The sequence below is a fragment of the Chanos chanos genome, chromosome 13 (assembly GCF_902362185.1).
Source record: "Chanos chanos chromosome 13, fChaCha1.1, whole genome shotgun sequence".
NCBI lineage: Eukaryota > Metazoa > Chordata > Actinopteri > Gonorynchiformes > Chanidae > Chanos > Chanos chanos.
In genome coordinates this window covers 10,032,345-10,058,422 of record NC_044507.1, presented here as the reverse complement: position 1 = coordinate 10,058,422, position 26,078 = coordinate 10,032,345, and the positions used below count along the sequence as shown (strand labels likewise).

General features: G+C 41.4%; 1 protein-coding gene and 2 non-coding genes across 5 annotated transcripts; 2 read left to right on the top strand and 1 right to left on the bottom strand.

Moving 5' to 3' along the window:
* The first annotated feature begins 3,984 nt into the window (after window positions 1-3,984).
* On the top strand, window positions 3,985-21,593 carry LOC115826761 (protein arginine N-methyltransferase 8-B). 3 transcript variants are annotated; one of them, XM_030790653.1, is made up of 10 exons: window positions 3,985-4,053; window positions 7,553-7,774; window positions 8,665-8,820; window positions 11,588-11,651; window positions 14,449-14,591; window positions 14,904-14,991; window positions 17,276-17,391; window positions 19,571-19,721; window positions 21,144-21,265; window positions 21,510-21,593. In XM_030790653.1, exons 1-10 carry the CDS (start codon window positions 3,985-3,987, stop codon window positions 21,591-21,593), a joined length of 1,215 nt encoding a protein of 404 aa, XP_030646513.1. The 3 variants fall into 3 exon arrangements, with proteins under 3 accessions (XP_030646513.1, XP_030646512.1, XP_030646511.1); XM_030790652.1 differs by having other exon boundaries at window positions 3,985-4,062; XM_030790651.1 differs by having other exon boundaries at window positions 3,985-4,074; window positions 7,559-7,774.
* A 3,394-nt stretch (window positions 21,594-24,987) lies between these two features.
* Window positions 24,988-25,074, top strand: trnay-gua (transfer RNA tyrosine (anticodon GUA)). Its single transcript is given in 2 exon segments — window positions 24,988-25,024; window positions 25,039-25,074. It is a non-coding gene; the product is annotated as a tRNA-Tyr (tRNA).
* A 580-nt stretch (window positions 25,075-25,654) lies between these two features.
* Window positions 25,655-25,726, bottom strand: trnae-cuc (transfer RNA glutamic acid (anticodon CUC)). The gene has a single exon. It is a non-coding gene; the product is annotated as a tRNA-Glu (tRNA).
* Window positions 25,727-26,078: the final 352 nt, after the last annotated feature.

Here is a 26,078-nt window from a genome sequence, read left to right as displayed (position 1 = left end):
TAAATATCGCAGTGATTATTGATCAACAGTATATCTTTGATTTTCTTTCACAGCCATTAGACTAGTATCAGATTCTGTAAAACATCCAAGACACTACCCATAAATAATCTAAATATCCAAGGAAGACACAAGCCCACCAGATACAAGTATAATAAGCTTTTACGGCAATCTTTTAGCTGTCTTTCATCATACCCTGTATTCCCCGGGGCACTGGCAAACATCTCAGGCACCGCTGGGTAGAAATCATTCAGGCGGTTAGGAATTACACACATTTGGTAAATATAGATTAACCCATTCTGGTATTTAGAAATGATTCGGTTTCAGGTATATCAGAGTACATCTTTTCTTGACAAAAACAACTTGAGTTTGTTATGATGGGATTTGGTTTTCAAATAAAAACGATTAACACACCCACACAAACTACATCTTAGATGTGTTTGCCAAGTGTTAGATTCTGAACCAGTCAAAAATAGCGATTATGAAACATCTTGCCTGGATCCTAAAACTAATAATATATAATCTACAAACATATTCAGAAAAAAAAAATTGTGTTAGTAGATCTTTCCTCAAGGCTGTAACTGTCATTTGTGTGTCTGTATGCCAGAAGCACTTAAACGTCGACATGAAGCAATGCTCTCAGTTCTCTCAGCAATACTCCTTCCATAGGACAGAAATACTGCACATTATGCAAAGTGCAATACGCAGCATGGCAAACCTTTGCATGCACCCAACCTTTGTATGCATGCACCCAACTGTTTCTCTTTTCCACTGTTATCAATACAGAATGAATGACCGCAGTTAAAAGCTCATACCATGAGCCTTGTATTCAAAAGACAAGGCCTTTCTACATTGTAAAAACACAGTTATCCTCTTTGTTGTAAATTCATTGTTTGGATAAGAGTAAGGCCAAGCTCTGGGCCAAATATCTGGATTGAGTTTAATCAAAAAAGCTGTGTAGCTTTATCATTTTAAGTTCACGTCATATTTGACTTTTTAGGTGTACAAATTCTTTAGCAAACAATAAATGTTATTTCATCTTTCCTACTAGATGTACTGTTACGCAAACGCAGGGTCAGTAACTGTTCACCCCCGAAGAACCTCTTTCACACATTTTTAGCAAAAGTCTGCAACTCCCGCAAACCACTGCCACCTGGATTCTACGCCTACTAATCTCTCTTGGCTTCAGTAGTGAGGAGGCTATTATGTTTTAAATGTCACTGGTCATCAAAAGGCGTGTAATTTCCCATAATGGTACATGTCATATTTCTACTTTAAATGCAGCAGTGATCATTTCAGCGTATACCATAGCTGTGCACCTCACTTAATTATGCTATTTTTATGGCATGGAGATGAAGGCTAATTGATGCTGGATTACTAAAAATCTCTAATGGTCCTTTTTAATAGAGTACACTCTGAACCTGAGGAACCTAAAGAGCAGCATATACTGTGCAGTGATGTTTGAATTGTCATAGTAAAAATTCATTTCTCTTAATTCAGCCATAGTCTGCTGTGGTGATTTGAATGTTGATCTAGTGGGAAGCTACGAGCATCAAAAAACAAGATCTTCCATTACAGAAGACGAAACCAAGACAACATCAGAATCAGGTGTATTGTTTTAAAGTACTGAGAAACAGCTCAGATGAGAAAGAACTATATAAATAAAAAGTTGGAAAGATATTCCAGCATGTATCCTGAGCTGCACTTTAACTATTGCTTTTTTTCCCCAGCATCCATTGACATGAATCACTGAAAAAAATGGGACATTTTCAGTGGGTATCATTTTGACCCATGAAAAGAGAAGGCGATAAGAATCAGAACAACCTGAAGACGTGATCAAAGCAATTTAGGCTATATCAATTCACACCACAGCCTTTTCCATCCACACAAAAAGAGCTCCATGTTAAGTGGCATCATTTAGTTGCTCGATAAAGGGATCGTGATTGCGCCAGAGGTGCACTTATCTCTGCGGGACAGTCGTCAGTTTCAAAATGTTCTGACAAACCCACTCAAGAGAATGATTTAGCAGAAATGGCTTGTTAGCAAAAACTTTTTATAGACTCTGTCTGCATGGGACATTCACATCTGCGGGATGCATTGCTAAATTTCTGCATTTGATAACAAATAAAAAGTTATGTAAAAGCTTATCACTGCTACTACACAGCCACTATTTACCATGTTATTTTAATACGCAACTAGTATTATCCATAATTTTATGCAAAAATTTTCTTATTTTTGGTTATTTTGCAGTAACATAATAATATACAGATAGATAGATAGATAGATAGTAATTATTCCTATTCAACTGCCCCATCAAAATGACTCTCCACTCATTCTATGTTTAAGGACCCTTTGGCTACATGATGACTAAGCCTGTTGGGTAAGGGAGATGGGTTGTGTAGATGTGGAGGCTCAGGGAGCAGTGTAGGATGAAGCATGTGGGTTGGTGCCTTGTCGCACTGGCTGTTCAGGATCCAGGGCTCTGCCGACTGCTTGATGAATTATACAGGAATATAAGTGGGAAGAGGTAACAGGATGTGCTGCCTGAAAATAAACACTGTCCCCGTTGAACCTCACAATCTCCACTGATAGCAAGATACCTGATCCCACGCCTGTATGAACACTGACATCAACTACGAAAAGGCAATGCTATAGTATACAATACTTTATTTTTAAACCCCAATCTTTCAAAATGTTATTTTGCAACTGACTTGCCTTGTTGTGAAGGTATGGGTTGCAAACATCTCATTTTAGATTGGTTCTGCTGTTTATTCACCATGTTAATCCTGGGGACAAAAGGGTTTGGTGATTAGTTGGATTTAGTTATTTATTTATTGCTTTTAATTTTTTTCACGGAGTACTGTCAGCCTCCGTTCTTCTTCAGACTGGGTACTCTATCCACCTGCTACTGGAACATACAGCCATGGGTCATGGTGATGAAGACAGAAAAGAGCACAGGTCTCTTATAGTCCGATACCTTTTCCACTTTCTAGATCCTAAGCTGTCCTGGGGAGAGAGGAGGAATATACACCAAACCTGCTTTGCCCCTGCTACGTTCTCATAAGCGACAGAACTAATTTATGTTCCGAGAAAGAATCAGCAGAGAGCGCTCCGGCATGCTACTCTAATGAATGGCTTAGATTTCTGAGGAGGTGCACCGTGTACCTGTACCAATAGATTACGGTTTTAAAAAATCGTTTCTCTGGACTGGCTTTCAGTCATTATAAACTTTTGATTGGACTTGATTCGCGAGAGTGGCTATTAAACCGGTCGTAAGGTGAGCTATTATGGAACATGGATCCACGTGTAATAATCTATTTCGAAGGCAAGCTACATAAAACGGACTCATTAGGCGACGCTCAAAGGGTCTCATCAAGCAATACTTCGCGATAGTTTCATTCCAATTTTGGCACATGATCATTACGTGGAAACTGGGAGGTAGGCTTATGATAGGACCATTCGAAAGCGGAGTAAAAGAGTGCTCAAAATGCATTAACCCTGCGCTCTTTCAAAGACCCAAATATACCAAGGAAACAAGGACATATGCAAAACGCATTTAAGAAATACGCGTATCGAACATGAACTAATCACTTATACCTCAATTCCTTTACAACAGTTAGTCAGTTGAAGTGTCTTGTAATCCACAGGAATCGGAATACTGTCGGAAGGTAATGGAGTGCCTTTTACTGATCTGCCAATTCTGTTCAAAAGATTTGGGGGTACACTCCGCGCTCCCGCGGAACGGAACACTGCAGATAACTTTTGGACTATGGATTCAAGGAAAGCATTAGCTTGTAATAGAGGTCGATCATCTGCTGGAACTTGATTTTGTTTCATTTTTAATTTGCGACGCTTTTTAAATTTTGTTTCTAATCATATTCCTTCTCCCAAGCCAACTCAGTATACTTTTACAGAGGCTTATTTCATTCATCCAAAGTCGCCCGTCGTTTGCCCCTTTCTCGAGCTGAGCAAATCCCGTTGGCTCTTATGGGAATGAAACACTCCTCCCGCTGTTTGCTCCTACGGAGAAAAATGGCGGAGACCGAGAGCACCGAGGTAAGTCAGGCTAAAGATGCGGCCGATTATCGTGAACACTAAGCGTTATTACTCGCAGATTGCCAATCAGTTCTTTACAAACAAAAATAGTTTAGCGTTGTTTTTATAATCGCGGAGTTTTCCTTACACTCTTGTTTAGTCTTTGGTTACCACTCGTTATGTTGTATGCTATAAGACTACCAACACTCTCTTAAATTCGATGGAATTTCCTGCAGGCAGACTTCGAGCTAAACGTGTGGGTTCTGTCTGACAATCCAGTACAAGTTTTCGTCCTGTTGAAGTTGTCTGAAGTTATACGTTAGATATCTGCGTTTGGATCCGCGATAATCCGTCGTTCTAAACCGATTTGTATGCCATGCGCAAACGTATTTAGACTTTCGCATGCCGAGTGGTGAGATTTAAGAGTGATTGTTGAAAAAAGGTGGTTTCGCAGTGCGCTGTCCTTGGTGCTGGACTCTCCTTGTCCCCGTGTTCGCCGTGAGAAGACTGTTGGAGAATGTAGCGGGATTACCAGCCTATTTATAAGATAAATGTGTATTATAAAGCTGATATCGTCCTTGACTGTCATTTAATACTTCGCCTGTTTTATTTTTATGCTCAGTTAAGCTAAAATTAAAGCCTTGAGTTCAAAGCTTTACGTTGTGCCAAATCAGTTCCAAGTTATTGGAAACGTTGCTTTGTGAAATGGACCTTTAGTACGACTGTCTTTATTTCTGCTGATCCCGGCTGCTTTTGAGGCGTCGTGCTTGGAGCAATTCCAGGTTTATACAATAGGCAAAGAAAATGTAAAATCTAGAGTCAAATGTGAAGTCAAATGTGAGATATGTGCACATAATAAATTATAGTAATTGTCATATCAATGCATTCTGTCAAAAATAGATGTTGTAGAGTTGATATAAGGCTGCAGAGATAGTTCAAGACACCAGGGCTACATTCTGTCCAGTGGCTCAGTACCTGAATAGGTTTACTGGTGTTGGTGCTTTGAAAACCATCATGTTTAGAGAATTTTTAGAGCATAGCTTTAATGCGCCATCTTGTTGTTATATGTTATACAGGGATTTGTGTGATCGAATTTGATGTATCCAAGTGATCTTTTTTCTTTTCTGAGGAACATGTTTAAAGAAACTGACCCTGCTATGATCAGAATCTTGAGGTAAAGCTTCAATAAAGAAGCATAGATTATAGAAGCAGAGTAAAGTAATTGTAAAAATAATGAAGCAAGCATTTTGAATGTTTAACACTATACGTTTTCTGTTTTCTGTTCTTCATTAAATTTCTAGATTTAAGCTTTATGTTCTTGCCAACAACAACAGGTATTTTTCCAGAGTGTAGCTGGTACCATTTTTAGAGTTTCTACTTTTAGTGTGTCACTAACTTCAATTTCCATATCTTACACATGACCTCTGCTGTAGTTAAGAGTCATCTCCGTGGACTTCCGACCTAGTAAAGCACAAGAGTAAAACAAAATCAAGTGATGGAAAACTAACTGACCCCTTAAAATTCTTCCTAAAATAAATGGAGAGAGATTGTGTTGATTGCTCTACTGCAGCACATTCCTTCCCAAAAGATAAAGACAAAAAAAAAAAACCCTCCTTGAAAATTCATCAGGAAGGTAGTGGTGTCGACGGGGGTGCTAGGAGCACACTTCCTTGTTCTGTGATGCACTCCCGCACTCATGTGCAAATCAAGAGTCTCAACATTAAAAACAGAAGCAAGCGTTTTTAGACTTGAATTTCTTGAGAAAACTTTGGAAAAGGTGAATAACTGAAGTGTCATGGAGTTAGATGTAAGGTAGATCCCTGCCAGTTAACGGGGACGTTCTGGGACGTTCTGCCGCCAAAGGAAAGTGTTATGGCGACACTATTTTTGTAACGTTCCTGGCGCGCACGGACTCTTCGGATTGCTGGATGAAACGTTTGAATGTTGCTGAAATGTGTTTCAGAGTATTTGGAGTAAAAATAGAATCTCAAATAAGATTTGTCAGTGAACTGGAGCGGGAGGAAGGACACGCACTCTCCCTCCCACCACTCATAGATGGCATCTTGACACCTTGATGTTTCTTGATACAGCTGGTGTTCCCTGCTGCAGACACTCATTATCTTAAATCCCCTAACTGCTGCACAACACTGAACACACATACACACACACACACACACACACACCCTTCTCCACGCACACACATAGAGAGAGAGAGAGAGAGGGAGAAGGACATATGTGCATGTATGTATGTATGCACATAATACACCCAGACATGCACACACTTGCATGTACATATTCAGGCACAGATATGTAGTTAGTCTTTCTGCAACAGCATTTCTCAGTACTGAAAATCTGTATTTGTTTTTTATGTGCTGGATTAGAGCTGTACACAGAAATAGTCCCTTTTAATACCATTGATCTGTAGGAAAACAGTGAATGAATTGAGTCTTTGATCTAAGAGGCTCAGGTTTCTATTGAATCATCTCTCTATGTTGTCTCTCCACCATGATGATCCTAACGATATGTCATTATAGCAGTAATGTGCACAGTTTATGCCTATTACACTATTATACAAACAGATGATTGTGAGCGTTTCCCATACTGACAGTACTACATCTGTGTATGCAACTCGACTGTGGAAAAGTACTGTTTTTACAATTTTAAAACATCCCTCGTAATGTAATTGAATATCTACAATAGTGTATGTAAGTACCCAATGAATTCAAGGATAGATTTACATTTACATGGATTGTTACTATTATGAGTCCACTAACTGTATGAATATGCCTGCAGCTTCCCAAGCGTAAGGATGAGATTATATAAATGTATGTGATAACGTAGCCCATGAAGCTAAGACACCTTGAGAAAGAGAGAAACAGAGCTATTTTAAATGCGCTACTTATCACCTTGCTGCGTTTTTTTTTTTTTTTTTTTTCTGGGACGTGCATTGAGTCTTCATTGCCTAGCTGTCCACTCTAATCTCATTGGACCACGGATCACCTGCATGATCTGAACCCTGAGAGAAGGTAATGTTCTGTGCCCCGAAGAACGATCAGGCCCCGCAGAGTCATCTCGCTGCGGGGAGCGCGCGTAAGAACCAGAGCGAGAGAAAGACAGCAGCTGCTCTCAAGATTGTCACACCGCTCCGTCCGTTTTCTCTCTGTTCCTTGAGAGTGTGCGTGGCATCGTTTCGTGTGTCGTAGGAAAGGCACAGACAGCGCCTGAGATGTTAGTCGGTCTGTAACCTGCCTCAGAGAGGACACCGTGTTGTTCTTGGGAGGAAAAAAAAAAAAGTAATGATGGGCGCTTTTGTTCTCCTTTAAAGTTGTTGGTGGGTGACCTTTTAGAGATTGTGGATTATTTGTTGTCTTCAAAAAAAAAATGAAATTGTGAGTATGCAGACGGAGAGACAGAGCTACTGTAATCTCCCTAGAGCTGCATCTTATGGTTCTGTCTGTTTCTCTCTTTCTCTCTCTCTCTCTTGCTTTCTCTGTCTCTTTCTCATTCTCTGTAATAATAGCAACAGCCCCTGAGTGCGACCACATCTCAATCCGTGCAACCATCCCCTCTCCCCAAGCCTGTGACGTCCGTGAACCATGCCCCACGAACCACCCACACACCACACTCAGCTGCCATGCCCAGCTGCCCTGGCAGAGGCAAGATGGCCAAATTCCTCAACCCAGAGGAGATGACATCAAGAGACTACTACTTTGACTCCTATGCTCACTTTGGCATACATGAGGTAGGATATGGTGGCTGAATAATTAACGCATCCCTTTTTTTACTCTAAAGGATCCAATTCAGAATGATGAGGAGAGAAAAAAATTAAAATTAAAGCAAATCAGTATGTGTCAATATGAAATGTGAATTTTTCTCCTCATAGTTAGAGAGAGAGAGAGAGAGAGTCATAGAAGTACTGTACATGTTTGCACTCGAGCAAAATAAAATGTTTGATCTATGCATCTTCTTAAAAACCTTCAGATTTTGAGGGAGTGTAAATAATCAGAGCGATAGAGAAAGAGAGGGAGAGAGAGAGAGAGAGAGAGAGAGAGAGAGAGTGAGTGTGTGAGAGAGAGAGGGAGAGGGAGAGAGAGTCAGGCGAGACCTGTGAGATTTTGTTTCATTTTTAGTATGTAGGTCACATGAGTTTTTTTCCCCTCTCATCTCCTCAATGTGAATGTATCTTACTCAGAGAAAAAAAAGCTACTGAAAGGCCTTCAGCAGAACAGCTGCAGTTTGTCCCCATTCACACCTGGGCCACACTGACTAATTTCATTTACACGGGTGCAAATGGCGCGGCAAGTGGTTGGCTCATCATAAATACTTTGGCCATTCGCTCACAGTGCTGCTGGTCCTGCAGAAGATAAGCATAAAGAGATAAATAAGGGGCACAGAGAGCTGATAAAATATGTGCCTATGCAGTAATCAAGCAGTAATCAAGCATACATGCCAGCAGTAATCCATCATCAAAATGAATATACTGTACTGCGTTGTGGGATATTGATTCATCGTGTGATTCATTTTGCAATTTACAGAAGTGTGTAGAATGAACTCTTATGCTGTCAAACTGAAGGTTCAGGATCAAGATAAAGTGCGTGACTTTTCATTAAAATATATCTGGGCTCTACACAGGAGATGCTGAAAGATGAAGTAAGGACCCTAACCTATAGAAACTCCATGTACCACAACAAACACGTCTTCAAGGACAAGATCGTCCTTGACGTGGGGAGCGGCACTGGCATCCTCTCTATGTTTGCTGCCAAAGCAGGAGCCAAGCACGTGTACGGGGTAAGAGCCCAGCTCAGCGCTCACTGGTTAGGCTGAGTGGTGTCCGCAGGATCCCGCGGTCCATGCAGAGTGACGTTCCACTCCAAAAATAGCCCAGATCTTTCTCACTGTTTTCTTGGCTGCAATTTGAGTGATTTTGCACGTTAAAAAAAAAGAGAGAGAGAGAGTAGAGAAAAAAGAGTAGAGTTTATGCAGTATTCTGTGTGAACTGCAGAGAATCAATTTTAATGGACGTCTGTGTTTGACTTGGCCTTTTTAGCCCCGGAATCTCTCTCTCTCTCTGTCTCTCTCTCTCTCTCTCTCTCTCTCTCTCTCTCTCTCTGTCTCTCTCTCTCTCTCTCTCTCTCTCTCTCTCCCCCTCTCCCTCTTGTTTTTTCTCCCTCTCCATTCTCTCTCTCCATGCCCATATCTGTGATTCTGTCTTCATTCATCCCATTTCTCTAGCCCCCCAGGTGAAGTACGTCTGCCTCTGACTTCACTGATTTGAGGAGTCAGAAAGCCTGATCTTGATTGGCTCATCTGCTCCTAAGGATAAGACAGATGGAACTGATTGGCTTAGTTCTGACGTGCTGCGTTGTGAGGCAGCAGTAATTAGGTCTTTGGGCAAATCCATGAAATGTGCTGTAGACAAGGTTATAAAGGTGATGTTAACCAGGTGCTGCTCATTAGGTGCTAGCTTTGAATTTTAAACACAGTAACTGTTAAAGCACAATTTACCGCGTGTATGTGTTGAGGTCGCTGCTGGAAAACGTGCCCCAGTTTATGCACTTGTGTGTCCTAACAGGAATGTAAAGTTAATTGGCCAACAGGGATTTCTCTGTAACCTGAGTAACCTAGATCTTCCCAATCTAATACATAGGATCATATGAAGCTGATACGTCCACTAATTTGATCAACACAATTAAAATCCCCCTCTGTAATTGATTAGATTTGCTCCTTGCTGGACTCAGTCAGTTATATTGTGTTAATGGGCATCTCCCCGAATGTGCTATAATTTGAATACCAAACAGCTCAACGGGAGGGAGTCTCGCCCAGTCGAGCTCTTTCTCTCTCCCTCTCTCTCTCTCTCTCTCTCTCTCCCTCTCTCTCTCTCTCTCTCTCTCCCTCCTCCTTCTCACACTCTCTCTCTCTCTCCCTCTCTTTCTCTCTCTCCCTCCTTCTCACTCTCATATGCTATCACTGTGATCTTTGTTGAAAATTAAACCTCTGATGCTCTGCCCTGGGCTCATGTCCAGTTCTCCGATGCACCAAACCGCAGTCTCCAAAAAGGACTGTAATCCTACACGCAGCGAGACTGGAAATTCCAATATCATCACATTTGTGTTGTCTTTTGCCTTTTGTCAATATTCTTTTCAATGCCATTATACAGAATGTGTGTCTGACGGTCATACAAAGCATCCCTGTAATAACTTATGAATCAGTATCATGCTTATGGTCATTTCTGTCTTTTTTTGGTTTATTAGATTGCTGAAGGTTATTATGACATTGTGTATATGTTTCTCACCTCTTTCATAATCTTACACTCTTTCTAGCATATTGATAGCATTCTTGTGTGTGCGTGTGTGTGTGTGTGTGTGTGTGTGTGTATCTGTGTCTGTGTGTCTGTGTGTGTGTGTCCGTGTGTCTATGTATGTGCGAGCTGTGTTTGTGAGGATCTATAGATTAGAGAGTGTCACTCAAAGGTCCAGGCGTAGCAGGAGCTGCCTGTGATCATGTGTTTCAAAACAGCCCATCTCTCTCTGGAGTCTGAAAATATGCTGACAGAGATAGCAACAGTTCTTTAACTCCTATCCACTTATTACATTCAAGGTTTGCTTGACTGCTGACTGCTCACAGTTTGTGCTCTTTTGTAGTGAAACCGGCAGAAAAGGGAGAGTCAGTGTCCTTATCATTTCACACAGAGGGGGAGTTGGGTGACAGAGTGACAGCGTTTGAAACTGAAACTGACGATAATGGGCTTGGACACTAATGAAGGCAGTGAAAGACAGTAGTGGATAGTAAAAGGAAAACCATTCTCTCTCTTTGTCTCTCTCCCTGTCTGTCTCTCTGTCTTTATTTCGCGTGCTCTCTCTCTCTCTCTCTCTCTCTCTCCTCTTGCTCGAGATGGCTGAGTGCTAATAAGTGCCCTGAAACTCTAGCACTTTCTATGTCTTCGGCATTCTGAGACATTGTGACTGTTCTGCTCCGTCCCTGCCTGAGTCACATGCTATTATACACTGCTGGAGGTCCAGATGTAGAAATAGCAGTGTAAGGCAGGCACAGGCAGGTGGCTGAAATCTGACCAGTGGTGGTTTTCTTTGGCGTGCTGGGCAGAGACAGCTTAGAGTCAGTTGAGTTCAGCAGAGTGCTGAGTTTGAGTGAGCGATCTCAAGACTTCAAAATAGTAAGAAAGAGAACTTTAAAGATGAATTCGGTCTCAGGATATTAAAAACAAGCAATAGATCTGATAAATCCGATTTGATTTGTCCAGTTTAGGCAATGTACTGCAGTATGGAGTATGGAGTTATTTGCACTTAATGACATCACTGAGAGAGAGAGAGAGAGAGAGGGAGAGAGGGAGGGACAGAGGGAGGGAGAGAGGGAGGGAGAGAGAGAGAGAGTGAGAAAGAGAGAGAGAGGGAGAGATTTCCTTTTTGTCGGTGTGTGTATGTCTCAGACATTAGAAACGCAGTGTCAGCAAATGTCAATAACGTTTTAGCATCATGCATTTAAAATATAACCTCAGATACCTCAGGCTAGGATTAAATGTTGTTTTGGTCTTTTTCAGATTGAATGTTCCAGTATATCTGAATACTCAGAGAAGATCATCAAGGCAAATCACCTAGACAGTGGTAAGGGCTCTGTTCCTCACCCTTCCTCCTAATCTCCCTCGGATCAGCAATCACATAGCAACATTGGATACAACTGTGTGTTGTTCTCAGGATTGATTCTGCTATTCCATAAAAGAGTGAAACTTTGGAAAAAAGCTTGGAAAATTTTTGAAAAGTTATTTTAGCTATAGCTCCCATCTCTCAGACAGACACACACCTGCACACGTGCACACACACGCACACATAGAAAGGAAGAGAGAGAGAGAGAGAACTCACAATATTGATGAGTCATCACAACCAAAATGTAATATCACCCCAAAGGAACACATCCATATTCTGAACTTATGAATGAATTGAAATTCAAATTTGGCCGAGTAAACAGTAAATGAATAGCTGTTTCATTTGAAGACTGGCATTGTGTGAGTCAAGGCCAGGATGCACTCAGTTACGGTGGATACAGCAGGACGTTTACAGTTTTTGCTTACAAAGCATTCAGGCAAACTGAATTCAATAAATCCCCCGTGGCAGAAAAAGAACAAAAAGCTGTTGTTCCAAGCTCATTTGTGCCAGAGCAAACTCTACCCTCGTCCTCACACACTCACTCCCACAGTAGGGATTAGTATAAACACCCCATGAACTCTGTCCTATTAGAATTCCATTCTCTGAAATAGCACATACTTTATCTGGCTTCAGGGCTCTGATTGGGTTTAAGCCATACTGAAACCATTCAGAGACTTACGACTCAATCTCTGTAAGCGACATACTATATGACAAAGGGCAAACGAGATATTGCCATCAAAATGCAAAGCTAAAACAGTTATAGCTGTCTTCAAGGTGAAAGAGAAGGGAGAGAGTTAGAATGCAGGGCTGTTTTTATTGTTGTTGTTGTTGTTGTTTTTGTTTTTGCCAATATGTTGATATGTGTGGTACAATCATCAACTGATTAATGGGGAAGGTGGCGGACTGCGATTTTTTGATGTGATAGAGTTCTGAGAAGATTTAAGGGAAAGATGAAAAAGACTAGCTTAAGGGAAAGGTAAAAGGAGGTAGTGTTTTAGTGTGGTACATTCTTAAGGGAAAGGTAAGAGGAGGTAGTGTTTTTTTGTGTGGTACATTCTTAAGGGAAAGGTAAGAGGAGGTAGTGTTTTAGTGTGGTACAGTCTTAAGGGAGAGGTAAGAGGAGGTAGTGTTTTTTTGTGTGGTACAGTCTTAAGGGAGAGGTAAGAGGAGGTAGTGTTTTTTTGTGTGGTACAGTCTTAAGGGAGAGGTAAGAGAGGGTAGTGTTTTTTTGTGTGGTACAGTCTTAAGGGAGAGGTAAGAGGAGGTAGTGTTTTTTGTGTGGTACAGTCTTAAGGGAGAGGTAAGAGAGGGTAGTGTTTTTTGTGTGGTGCAGTCTTAAGGGAGAGGTAAGAGAGGGTAGTGTTTTTTGTGTGGTACAGTCTTAAGGGAGAGGTAAGAGAGGGTAGTGTTTTTTGTGTGGTGCAGTCTTAAGGGAGAGGTAAGAGAGGGTAGTGTTTTTTGTGTGGTACAGTCTTAAGGGAGAGGTAAGAGAGGGTAGTGTTTTTTGTGTGGTACAGTCTTAAGGGAGAGGTAGGAGAGGGTAGTGTTTTTTTGCGTGATACAGTCTTAAGGGAAAGGTAAGAGGAGGTAGTGTTTTTTTGTGTGGTGCAGTCTTAAGGGAAATGTAAGAGAGGGTAGTGTTTTTTGTGTGGTGCAGTCTTAAGGGAGAGGTAAGAGAGGGTAGTGTTTTTTGTGTGGTACAGTCTTAAGGGAGAGGTAAGAGAGGGTAGTGTTTTTTTGTGTGGTGCAGTCTTAAGGGAGAGGTAAGAGAGGGTAGTGTTTTTTGTGTGGTACAGTCTTAAGGGAGAGGTAAAAGATGGTAGTGTTTTTTTGTGTGGTGCAGTCTTAAGGGAAAGGTAAGAGAGGGTAGTGTTTTTTGTGTGGTACAGTCTTAAGGGAGAGGTAAGAGAGGGTAGTGTTTTTTGTGTGGTACAGTCTTAAGGGAGAGGTAAGAGAGGGTAGTGTTTTTTGTGTGGTACAGTCTTAAGGGAGAGGTAGGAGAGGGTAGTGTTTTTTTGCGTGATACAGTCTTAAGGGAGAGGTAAGAGAGGGTAGTATTTTTTTGTGTGGTGCAGTCTTAAGGGAGAGGTAAGAGAGGGTAGTGTTTTTTGTGTGGTACAGTCTTAAGGGAAATGTAAAAGAGGGTAGTGTTTTTTGTGTGGTACAGTCTTAAGGGAGAGGTAAGAGAGGGTAGTGTTTTTTGTGTGGTGCAGTCTTAAGGGAAAGGTAAGAGAGGGTAGTGTTTTTTGTGTGGTACAGTCTTAAGGGAGAGGTAAGAGAGGGTAGTGTTTTTTGTGTGGTACAGTCTTAAGGGAAAGGTGAGAGAGGGTAGTGTTTTTTGTGTGGTACAGTCTTAAGGGAAATGTAAAAGAGGGTAGTGTTTTTTGTGTGTGGTACAGTCTTAAGGGAAATGTAAAAGAGGGTAGTGTTTTTTGTGTGTGGTACATTCTTAAGAGAAAGGTAAGAGAGGGTAGTGTTTTTTGTGTGGTACATTCTTAAGGGAAATGTAAGAGAGGGTAGTGTTTTTTTTGTGTGGTGCAGTCTTAAGGGAAAGGTAAGAGGAGGTAGTGTTTTTTTGTGTGGTGCAGTCTTAAGGGAAATGTAAGAGAGGGTAGTGTTTTTTTTGTGTGGTGCAGTCTTAAGGGAAATGTGAAGGAGAGTAACGTTTTTGCGTGGCACGGTCATGAGCAGTTTCCGGGGGAAAGGTAAAGGAGAGTTGTGTTTTTTGATGTAACGTGTTGTGCGTTCTGTCGCCCAGTCATCACTATCTTCAAGGGGAAGGTGGAGGAGACGGAGCTGCCGGTGGAGCAGGTGGATATTATTATCTCGGAGTGGATGGGATACTGCCTGTTCTACGAGTCCATGCTCAACACCGTCATCTACGCCAGGGACAAATGGCTGGTCAGTATGATTGACTCTTACAGGCAAAGAGGGAAGGGGTGGAAGAAGAAGAGAAGGGAAGAGACAAGAGAGAGAGAGAGGGGGGGGGGGCGGAGGGAGAAGCTTGTTTCATTTCATTATTTTATCTTTTAGGCTGGAGGAATAAATGGAAAAAAGAAAGTGACCAGGTGTTGTATTTTTTCCTAAGGCTGAAGAATGGACTGCCAGTTATCAGCACTAATGTGTGTCCTTCGCTCTCTCTCTCTCTCTCTCTCTCTCTCTCTTTCTCTCTCTTGCTCCCTCTGTTCTCTGTCTTTCTCTCTTCATCAATAGAAACCTGGCGGCTTAATGTTTCCTGACCGTGCTGCCCTCTATGTGGTTGCCATTGAGGACAGACAGTACAAGGACTTCAAGATTCACTGTGAGTGTGTATATGCACTACACACACACACACACACACACACACACACCCACACACACACACACACACACACACACACACTCCAGTTCCATCCTCCTGTATCCCTGTGAGAGAACTTACCTAGCTAAAGTTTAAAGTACGCTAATGAACCGTGAATGTGAAACAACCACAGTGCCCCCATTACAAATAGCATATCCTCACACGGCCACACATAGCCACACACACACACAAACACACACACGCACACACACACACACACACAAAGCCCATGAACACACACTAGAATATCCCAGTATATGTGTAGGCACAAATCTGTGTTTGCTGTGCATTCTGCTGTTGAATTCTATTTGGTGGACATATAGCCACTGGCAGCATGACGGTCTATATTAAAATAAAGAGGATCTCTGTGCAAGTGAGTCTGTTTTACATCCTATCCTGCAGCACTCGAGGAAACTTCTCATTCCTCAGTTTTAAAATGCAGACAGAACTGAATTGTTAACAGTTTGCATCAGATATAGTCCAGCAGAGCTGAAAAGATTCAGTGACCGCTGTCAGGGCATAGCCAATGGGGAGACAGGGGCTGAGAGTGCGCTGAGACTGGCTGCAGAGACTTTTAACAGCGACCTCAGAGCTAAGGACTGGACTCAGGCCAGAGCAGCAGTGCGCCCTGAGAGAGAGGAAGGATGATGAGAGAGAGGTAGAAAAGGGAGAGAATGTCTTTTACACGTAAACATTTATTCCTTACACTTAAAACAACAAAGCAGAGATTTTCTTGTAATCTCAGTTTCAATCAGAGAATGAAGGCAAAGGTTTAATTGCTCAGAGATAGATAGGTAGGTAGGTATATACATCAACTGATGATAGATAGATAGATAGATAGATAGATAGATAGATAGATACATACATACATACATACATACATACATACATACATACATACATACATGCACACATGCACACATGCATATGTGCATTCATACACACACACATGCACACATACATACATGCATACATACACACATACATACATATACATACATAGCCACACACACACACACACACACACACACACACACACACACACACAGCCTGATAGATTTCCAGTAAATGTCCACCGTTCACCTTGAATCGGTTCCATTTTAGCCACTGTGGCTATTCTGAGACGTACTTGTCTCTCATTATAAAGAGATTCCATCATGGATCACTGCCAGTTTAAGAATCACTTCTTATAACCTTTGGCAAGGCCACCTCAGAATCTGATCAATACTGCTCAGGAGAACAAGGCCTATACATATCAAGCCCCTGGCTTCACCTTCCCTCTGTCCATAAAGTGTGATTAGGATCATGGAAGGCAAAAAAATGGATCATGAATCAGCACACTCACCCTAGAAATCTTGGTAAATATGACCCCCCCAAACCTCCCCCTTCCATTACTTTATCTCCCTGTCCAACCGGAGGTACTGATGGTTAATGGGAGGATATAGCAGAGTTTCTTACATTAGAGTTATTTGAGGTAGATATGAATTATGTATGCAGAGCTGATGAGCCTGACTAGAGAGGAACGATGTTCTCACAGCATCTGGGCCGATTTAGTCTGCGTGCCAAGCAGCTCCTTGATTTACCCGTGTGGAAAGTTATTGCAGATAATATGTGTAGGAATCAAATTTATGTTCATTCGTACAAAAACAGACATAAATCATAATGTGATTATGCACCCTTCCGTTTATATAAAAATAAATGCATATGTTAACCAACAGTACCACTATATGAAGCAGATATACACGTGCACCAAACGTACGATTGTATGTACTCTCACAAATTAACATGCAGTGTAATTATATTTACCACATAGTGCAGCAGAATATTTTAAGAGTAATATCTTTAGAATACACACCAGTATGCGTTATAAGTTATGTGTATATCTTCCTAAATATATTTACAGAATTTTAGGGATGAAGTGTTGCACCAGCTGAGCAGATGTAGCGAGTTTATGCTGCATTTCATTAGCACAGAACCATTCTCCTCAATATGCATCGTTATGTATCATTGTAAAACACTCTGTAACTTTAAATAACTTGTGACTTGTATCCTCAGAGACTTTTATCTGACTTAACTAACTTTGTGTCACCGTTCAGACCTTTCCTCAGACTTTGAACAGCTTTTTTTCCACACATAGGCTTTAGCTTCATGGCTAAACATTGCTGAGCCGGCGTCTGTATAAGCACCAGAGTGTTGTCTAGAAGCTTCTCTCTTTAGGCTCAGTGGCCTTCCCTCTCACTTGCAGGGTGGGAGAATGTCTATGGCTTTGACATGACCTGCATCAGGAATGTGGCCATGAAAGAACCCTTGGTGGATATAGTGGACCCCAAACAAGTGGTGACCAACTCCTGTCTCATCAAGGCCAGCTATCTATTTCAACTTCTCTCTGCATACAAGTATATGTGTATATTTGTGTCTGTATGTGAGTATTTTGTGTGTGTGTGTGTGTGTGTGTGTGAGAGAGAGAGAGAGAGAGATAGAGAGAGAGAGAGGGTAAAAGTCTTGAGTGGAAATCGAATATGCATTTCTTATGGGTAAATCACAAAACGAAGTGACTGATTCAGCTTGGCTCTCTCTCTAGCTGTCTCCAGAACATATGCTTGTTTTAGAATGTGAAACAAACTGAGGTTCTGAGAGAATTAATAAACAGATAATAAACTTGAGTTTAAGGGTACCGAAAGTGCACTTGAATGGATAAATATAAGCTGGAAAGTGCTTTGAAGCCAGGAGGTCTTAATTAGTATGGATTCGTCCATTTAAAATAGTCTTTCTCCTTGACCGGGGATATATTTTTGGAATGACAGGCTTTCAAATTCCTTCTTTTCATTATTAATGCCGTACCATACTCGTATGCTAGCCTAGGATATAAGTAAATTTATGCCAAACCATATTTGGTGGACATTTTTTTTTCCTCAGGAGTTAGAAACATGACAGTGGAAATAAGTGGTTTGATTTTGAACAACTTGGTTGTATTTCTTTGTCCTTGTCCTTTAGTGCCGGTATAGCAGCGGTGTGCATGCCAATTCCCACGTCTAGACTACTGATTGCACCATGTCCTCCGTTGACCTTGCATAGCAGGAGATCAGATTGTATTGTTTTAGAATTTGTCCGCTCCCTCCGCAAATAACAATTTTCCTGTCTGCACGTCAAAAGGCCAAGCATTCCAAGTGAGACCAAACAGCGGGGAAAGAAAGAGCGAAAATCTGTGATGTTTCTGTTTCATATTTTGTCGACAAGGTTGAATTGATTGCAAAATCAATTATAAGTATTCATTGATCTGCTGGCTTTTTTTTTTTTTTTTTACCTCTTTGGAACCGATTAAATATAAGTCGTAACAAAGCGACGCGTACAGATTCAGCCTTGAAATGTTTTGCTGGTGGGCTGAATGTGATTTTGTGGTTTTTCTGCGGTGCGTGACGGACAAAAGAAAAACAAAGTGCAAGTAGTAAACTCTTCCATCTCAGAGTTGAGTTGTGTCATGGGAGAGACATTGAAGGCCTGAAGCAGAGCGTGCGTTTTAAGGAGCTCATCGCAAGAGTTTATGTAGCGTTGTAAAACATCTGTGTGCCTTAGCAGAGGTGCTTGGAGGCTCTAGGTACCTGATAATGAGAGACTAATGTGATCGTGCAGATGCTGTCATCATAGCGTTGAAAAAGAGTGTGAAACTTTATCATGCTTCACTTGCATTTCGTGCACTCTTAGAACATCTGTTCAGACTTTTTTTTTCTACTATAGACAACAACTCTGGTGCAGAAAAATGTTTGGATGAGCACGAGATGAAGGAGATGCCTCCGTACTTCAGCTTTCAGCGTCTGGTACGCTTCTCTGTTCTGAGAGAGCAGTTTTGTTTGTCTGAAACAGACGTTTTATTTGATTTTTTTTTTTTATACAGTTTCATTTGCGTTCGGTGACTATTATCCTGGTCTGTCAATACTGTGACATGCAGACAGTCCCTCCCCAGTAGGCTTCTCTGCCCCTTATAGCACTGCATTGTCTGCAGGCAGCTGAGAATTCAGGGTCTGGCTACAGATGCTGTCTGGCTGGCCTACATCAGCTCAGGCTTGAGGATTGAGGCATGGGCTCCATTATAGAGGGATTTTTTGGATATGACAAAGATGGAGGAGCAGCCTGGGGCCATTACGGCTCCTTCAGTGAGTGAGTGTGGGAGAGCTGTTCTGGCTCCACTGCCAATCATTTACACTCTATTTCCTCACTGTTTTTATCAGGGTTCCACTCACTTTCCGTAGGGGTGTGTGTGTGTCTGTGTTTGTGTGTGTGCGTGTGTATGTCTGTGTGTGTGTGTGTCTGGGCCCGTGCATGTGTTTGTGTGGGCACGTATGCGCATGTCTGTCTGTGTCCGTATGTGTGTTGTGTCTATGCGCAGTTTTGTTTGTGCGCCTCTGCGTGTGTGTGTGTGTGTGTGTGTATGTGTGTGTGTGTGCGCTTGGTTGTGTATGCCTGTCTTCGTCTCTGTTTGTGTGTTTGACATAGTTGCCTCATGCCTGTTGTGGATTGAGTGGTGATTGAATGTTGCCAGCAGGAGGTGGACATCTACACGGTAAAACCAGAGGACCTGTCCTTCACCTCAGCCTTCTGCCTGCAGATCCAGAGGAATGACTATATCCATGCACTTGTCACTTATTTCAACATTGAGTTTACCAAATGTCACAAGAAGACTGGCTTCTCTACAGGTATCAGTCAAACTCTCAGGCAGCTCACCCTCTCTCCCTCTCTCTCTCTCTCTCGCTTTTTATGTCACTCTCTCCTGCTCTCTCTTGCTTTCCCTCTCTCTCTCTCTCTCTCTCTCTCTCCCTCTCTCTCGTTCTCTGAGACACCAAACTGGTCCAAGATTTAAGTGTTCAGAGGAGGAACATTCAAGCAATACGTCATCATATTTTCTTGTACATAATGTAACAGATAAATACTGTTGTACATAAAGTAATTTAGTTCATTTGACCCGATTTATAGAGCTACATATGAAGGTCAGCTATAAATGACATCCGTTCAGGCTGTGGAGCAGTACTCCTTACTGTAGTCAGAAATCACTCTAACTGGCTGGGGAGCTGTGCACTATGTTTTGATGTATACTGACAGGCCTGTGAGTTTTCACTTAATGCCTCTCCCTATACATACACACTCACACACACACACACACACACACACACACACACATACACACCTGCACACACACACACACACACACACACACACACGCGCGCACGCACACACACACAAACACAGACACACACACACAGGCACACAGACTTTTGTAACAAGTGCTTGGAAAGGCACAAAATGGCTGGTGTGCATTAGCAGATACTGCTATCACTGCATATTAAGCGTTTCATGCCCATACACTCGGGAGAGACCGGTCAGAATGAACAGGGACTGTGTGGTTGGCTTTGGCCTGTATGCTATTACTGCACCCTAGTGATGAGTTTGTGTTATGCAACCCTGTGTGGGACCGTGATAATGTGAGAGATCATAATATCTATGTTGTGTGCAACCCCCAAAATCGTAGAGATCAAAAACATTAAGACGTATAAACTTAAAAAGCAAACGTCCAAGCTGTTAGGAGTTCTGAAAATCATCAGAACAATGTTTGTCCGTGTTTCTAAGATGGTTCACGATAAACCTGATGCACTGGTTCCTCTCCCAAATGCAATGTCAGAGTTATCACAGGGGACCTACTATGTTTTATGTTAATATTAGATTTTAAGTTCATTCCAGTATGGCTCACATTTACCACAATCCTGGTCTGATTTGTACTGGTTTAGACTCTTGCCATGTTCCCACGTACCTGCTGTTACCACAGAAGTCATTCAGTTCATAGAGCTTCTGAGGTAGTGTGTTTTTAACTTTAACCACCCGGGGCGTTTCCTCAGGATAGCAATCAAGGATTCGACAGAAAGGGTGACCTTCAGAGTTTCATTTAGTTCACGACGGGTGGTATATTTAGCTACAGACGGACTATAGCTGTCTTAGAAATTGCACACATACACGCAGATGATGACTTAGTAATGAAGATGGACAAAGGTGAGACTGCTCGGGGTCTACATCCGCCCACTGATAGATTGCTCACGTATGATTTTTACTGTACTGTTCCTTCCAAGCACCGGATGCTCCGTACACTCACTGGAAACAGACTGTTTTCTACCTGGAGGACTACCTGACAGTGAAAAGAGGAGAGGAGATTGTAGGCACTGTCGCCATGAAGCCCAACGAAAAGAATGTGGTAAGGGAGCAAGTCATTCGTGACACGTAGGAAAATGTAGGAAAACAGAGGGCAGTTAAATCCTCCAAAGCACTGGATAATCTCTAGTAACACTTCACTTTGACAGTCTTAACAGAAATTCTTTGACGCTGTGGCGTACTTTGACGGCTGTGAGAGAAATGTGAAGAGACGTAGTTGGTATTAAGTTTGCACACTTGATGTATACGATAGACCTCTCTCTCACTCTCTGTCTCTGTCCCTCCAGCGAGATCTGGACTTTACCTTCGAGTTGGATTTTAAAGGCCAGCTGTGTGAGGCTGCCATCTCTCACGACTATAAAATGCGCTAAGAGGCCAGCGAGGGGTGACCAAGCGCTAGCGCTGAAAAACCGGCCGCAGCGCTGAGAGAAGCAGACACGGAGGCCAACAGGCACTTCTGAGGGAGAGAGAGAGGGAGCAAGCCCGTCCCAGAGTCCAAGGAGGGACACTACCAAGAGACGTCAGTTGACGAGCCGTGTGGCACTCCGAGCAATAGCAGCTTTGTAGCCACCGTTAGCCTGCACTACAATACCATTCTGATGACTGTTTCCACAGAGAGACTGAACGCAACTCTGACTGAATGTAATCTGCTTGTGAATTCAAGATTGTTGCTGTCCTTATGAATGTTTAGTATTAAAATTATTTTGTCTTTGGTGATAAAGGAGGAGAGTCGAAGAATAATATTTTTGGTTCTGATTAAAGTTTATGTGCTTCCAGTTTCCAGAGAGAAGATATTTTTAATCTATTGAATGTAGTTTGGAATGTGTTAAGAAAAAGACTTTTGAATTATTTTTTGACAGGAGGCGATAGTAGATCACAGACAGAATCACACCCCCCCCCCCCCCACCCCCCCCAAAAAATCGACAGAATTTCACTTTTCATAAATTATAGTACTGTAGAAAGTTTTTACCAAAATAAGTATATACGTATTTAAGTATCTTTATTTGTTTAATGTTCCTCAATATAAGGCATAATGTGCAGTTGAGCACAGTTAGTTTTATGAATCAAGTAAGATGCTGTAGGTTTTTGAGAATGTGCAGTATGTGGACTATGTGCATATTGGATTGAGTGGCTCATGCAGTGTAGTGTTGTGTATTTTATTGTGTTTATGAACATCACTGATAGCCATGGTCATTGAGCAAAGAGAAAGACATCCTTATCGTATCTTGAGTACATGAACCCACTCACTAGCATTATTTATGATCCCTGATATTTTTAATTATTAATGAGATTCTATTGACAAACTTTCGACTAGGAATAGAAAATGAAGGAGGCGATGGAGGTGTCGTAGAGGAACCTATAGAATCCACAGTTCCTCTACTCCCAAATGTCAGCTTTCACTGAAAATGGACTGATGCTTTTGCTTTAAATAAAATAGTTATTTCTTTGAAAAAACTAAAAAAACTGAAATGTTCTTTTTGTAATCCTACGTTTTCTTTGCTCAGTGCTTTTGGCTCTTGGTAATGCTGGGTTTATTGCTGGGAAAGTTAAAGAAGATGAGTTCTTTATTTATTCAAGTTGGTTGATTTTTAGTTTTTATTAGATAAAGCTGACTTTAGCTTGATCTATAGAGGTACAGTGTGTGTGTATATATATATATATATATATATATATATATATATATATATATATATATATATAATTTTAGCTTTTTATTTTTTACAAACAAAAAAGTGTGTGTAAATGGGAAATAGTTTTCTCTGTGGTCAGAGTACTGTTTTTAGGCACAAGGCTTCACAAGTCACATGAAATGTTGGGAACATCCAGCTCTCTTTCTCTGCTTCTATAGTTAAGGTTTTAATGACCTGAACTCTTACAAGGCAGCTCTTGGCCCTCACCAGTGCTCTTACTGAAGTCATTGCCAAGGCAACGGCCGGGGTTCCCCAGCCTGTCTGTGACCTTCTGTCACCGTCCATAGGTACTGTACTTACAGAAATCTTAACCAAAGACATTCTGTTAACCAGCAAGGCACAGCCCTAATGCCTGATCTCCTGTGTTTTCTGTGAACAATGTAAGCAGTGTAATCCATTCATAGTAAAGCGTTGTCTTACACTAGGATTCCTGTCTAACTCAGATTTTATACGAGTGGTGTTATTTGTTAAGATTTACAGAAACTTTAGAAAGATTTTATTTAGTTGTAAATGTTTACTTGTCAAGTCTGATCAGCATGTTATGTGTTGTATGTGGAAATTCACAGTTTGTTCAGTGTCAAATAGGTTATTTATATTTATTTTCAGCAAAGGGGAATATAGGAGATCAGGTTTCATCTCAGTAACTCAAGGCTGCTTCTTGTTTGGACACAGAATGTCTCCCTAACCAAATTTTGTGTTAGTAGAAACTTGAGTGTGTTTGTGCATAATATATTTCAACTCTGTGTGATACACTGAAAAATACATGAATAAAAACAAAGCAATATATTTTCACTTCATGAAATATATGAAAAGTCAAAATGATTTAGATCAGTATTTGAAAAAGGTTTATGCCCATGTAATAGCATGCTTAGGAGCAGAACCGTTGATTTTACTTGAAATCTGATCGCCTACATCTCGCTGTAATCCATTCAAAACAAAACGAGCAAAATAATAATAATAATAAAAGAAGTGCAAACCTACAACTGAGTTCGAGTTTGTCCATTAATTGAATGGTAATGCCCTGATTACAGTTCAGCGACAAACGGTTCAACGATTCTTTTCAACATATCGAAGTGAAATTATTCTGGACTACTGCTGGAAGTACGCGTTACTGTGTAGCGCGTTACTGTAATTCCCCTACTTCTGGCGGTAACGAATAATGTAACTAATTACCATTTCAGATTAAATAACGCAATTACAATTACTGAAATTTAAATGGGCTCATTACTCGTTACTTTTGTCTTGCGTGAAAACATCGTTGGACAACTGCAGACTACAGCAGACAAATGCAGCCATTTCCACCCCCAAATTCCTGTTTATGAGCTAATGTCACCCGACTTTACGGTGGCGCAATGAATAAGCGAATCAACCAATCAATCGGCATTAGTCCACGCAACGGCCAACGATTAGGGCAATGTGAGCTTGCTGTCCTGGAAATTTAGACATTATCTCTCCCTCCTCAAGATCAAGGACAGAAACATACTGGTGAGTTGTAGTCTGTGTACAGGTGTGAGAACTTTATCCACATCAAAGAACAGTAATTTTAATCTTCTGAAGCACCTGCATAGCAACACGCTTCTACATAGTTTAACGCCGCTGACCAAGGACTCACTCAATCCAACCTGCCAAGGTTTGATTTTGTAACCAATAATTCGTTTGCATAGTCTGTAAACCAGGCAGAACTAAACAGACTGAATGCCAGGTATGTTGTCGAAGACATGTAACCTGTCAACAGATACATCAGTTGCCTTCAAAGAACCAATTAGCAAAATCCCAGTGACAAATAGAGACGGTGGGCCACACTCTGTCACAGTAGCACTAAAATAATACAGCTATGTACGCACTAAGAGAAATAAGAGAATAAGAGAACTGAAGCAAGCATTTAGAGGTAACGCAGAAGTTAATTTCCCTTGTAACTAATTACTTTTATATGCAGTAATTGGTAAAGTAATTCAGTTACTTTTGAAAGAGGTAACTGTAACTAATCACCAATTTAACGTAACAGTGATAAGAGTTGCTCAACATTTGTTCCGGACATGTTGTAATACTCAGTAGACTCCACTACGTCACAGGGCCTTCGATAGCTCAGTTGGTAGAGCGGAGGACTGTAGGCTTACGGTTAGACATCCTTAGGTCGCTGGTTCGAATCCGGCTCGAAGGACAAATGTTTTTATAAAATTCTCAAACCTTTTTTGAATTTCTCAAATTTAAATGACAAACAGTAGCAGCACCTCAGTTAATGAAAAGTAAGCTGGTGGACTGACTCAACACTTCGGTAATACTTTTTCTGAGCATTATTTTAAGTACACCTAGTAGGCCAGCAGTGTAGGCTAGAGTTTAGAGTTTACAATTTACAATTTACAATTTAGTTATTTGGCAGACGCTTTTTACCAAAGCGACTTACAATTGGTGCATCAGTCGGATTTCTAATACCTTCAACAGAGATCATAATAAGACTGAGCGTCAAATTGCCCTTTCGCATTGCGCCCCTGGAATACATTTTACAAACAGAAATACAAGACAAAGGTTTTTTTTTTTTTTCTAGGGAAGGGAGGTTAGGCATTGGGGGACAGGTGTGTTCTAAAGAGGTGGGTTTTCTGACGTTAATATCCGTATCTTGACACTCGGCGAGATAACAAAACCGCCAGCGAATTTTCGAACGAGCCTGCCATCCTACATTTCGAAAATTTGCAAATCGGTCGCCCATCCTGAAAGTAGGATCATAAAATCAAAACGATTCCTTCCCTGACCGGGAATCGAACCCGGGCCGCGGCGGTGAGAGCGCCGAATCCTAACCACTAGACCACCAGGGAGTGCTAGTGAATGATCGCATATCACTTAAAATAGACTCTTATCCACACGTAATACATAACTTTGCATTGTGTGTCGACTGTCCATTTCTTTCGTTCGTTAATTTTCTGAAAAGAGTCGTCAGCCATTCCTCAACGACTCTTACTACCCAACACGCTTTTGCTATGCGACGTTGGGGTTGTGGTATAGTGATAGCGCATAATTCATAGCCTCTTCAAAAGTAAAGTAAAGACATTAACTGTCCACTAGATGGCACGAGAGATTCGATTTCGCGCAGAAACTGTTTTTTTCCTAAGCCAATTGGCAGTGTCAACGCTCAAGGCACAACATGTCGTTCGTGTCGTTGGAGAACAT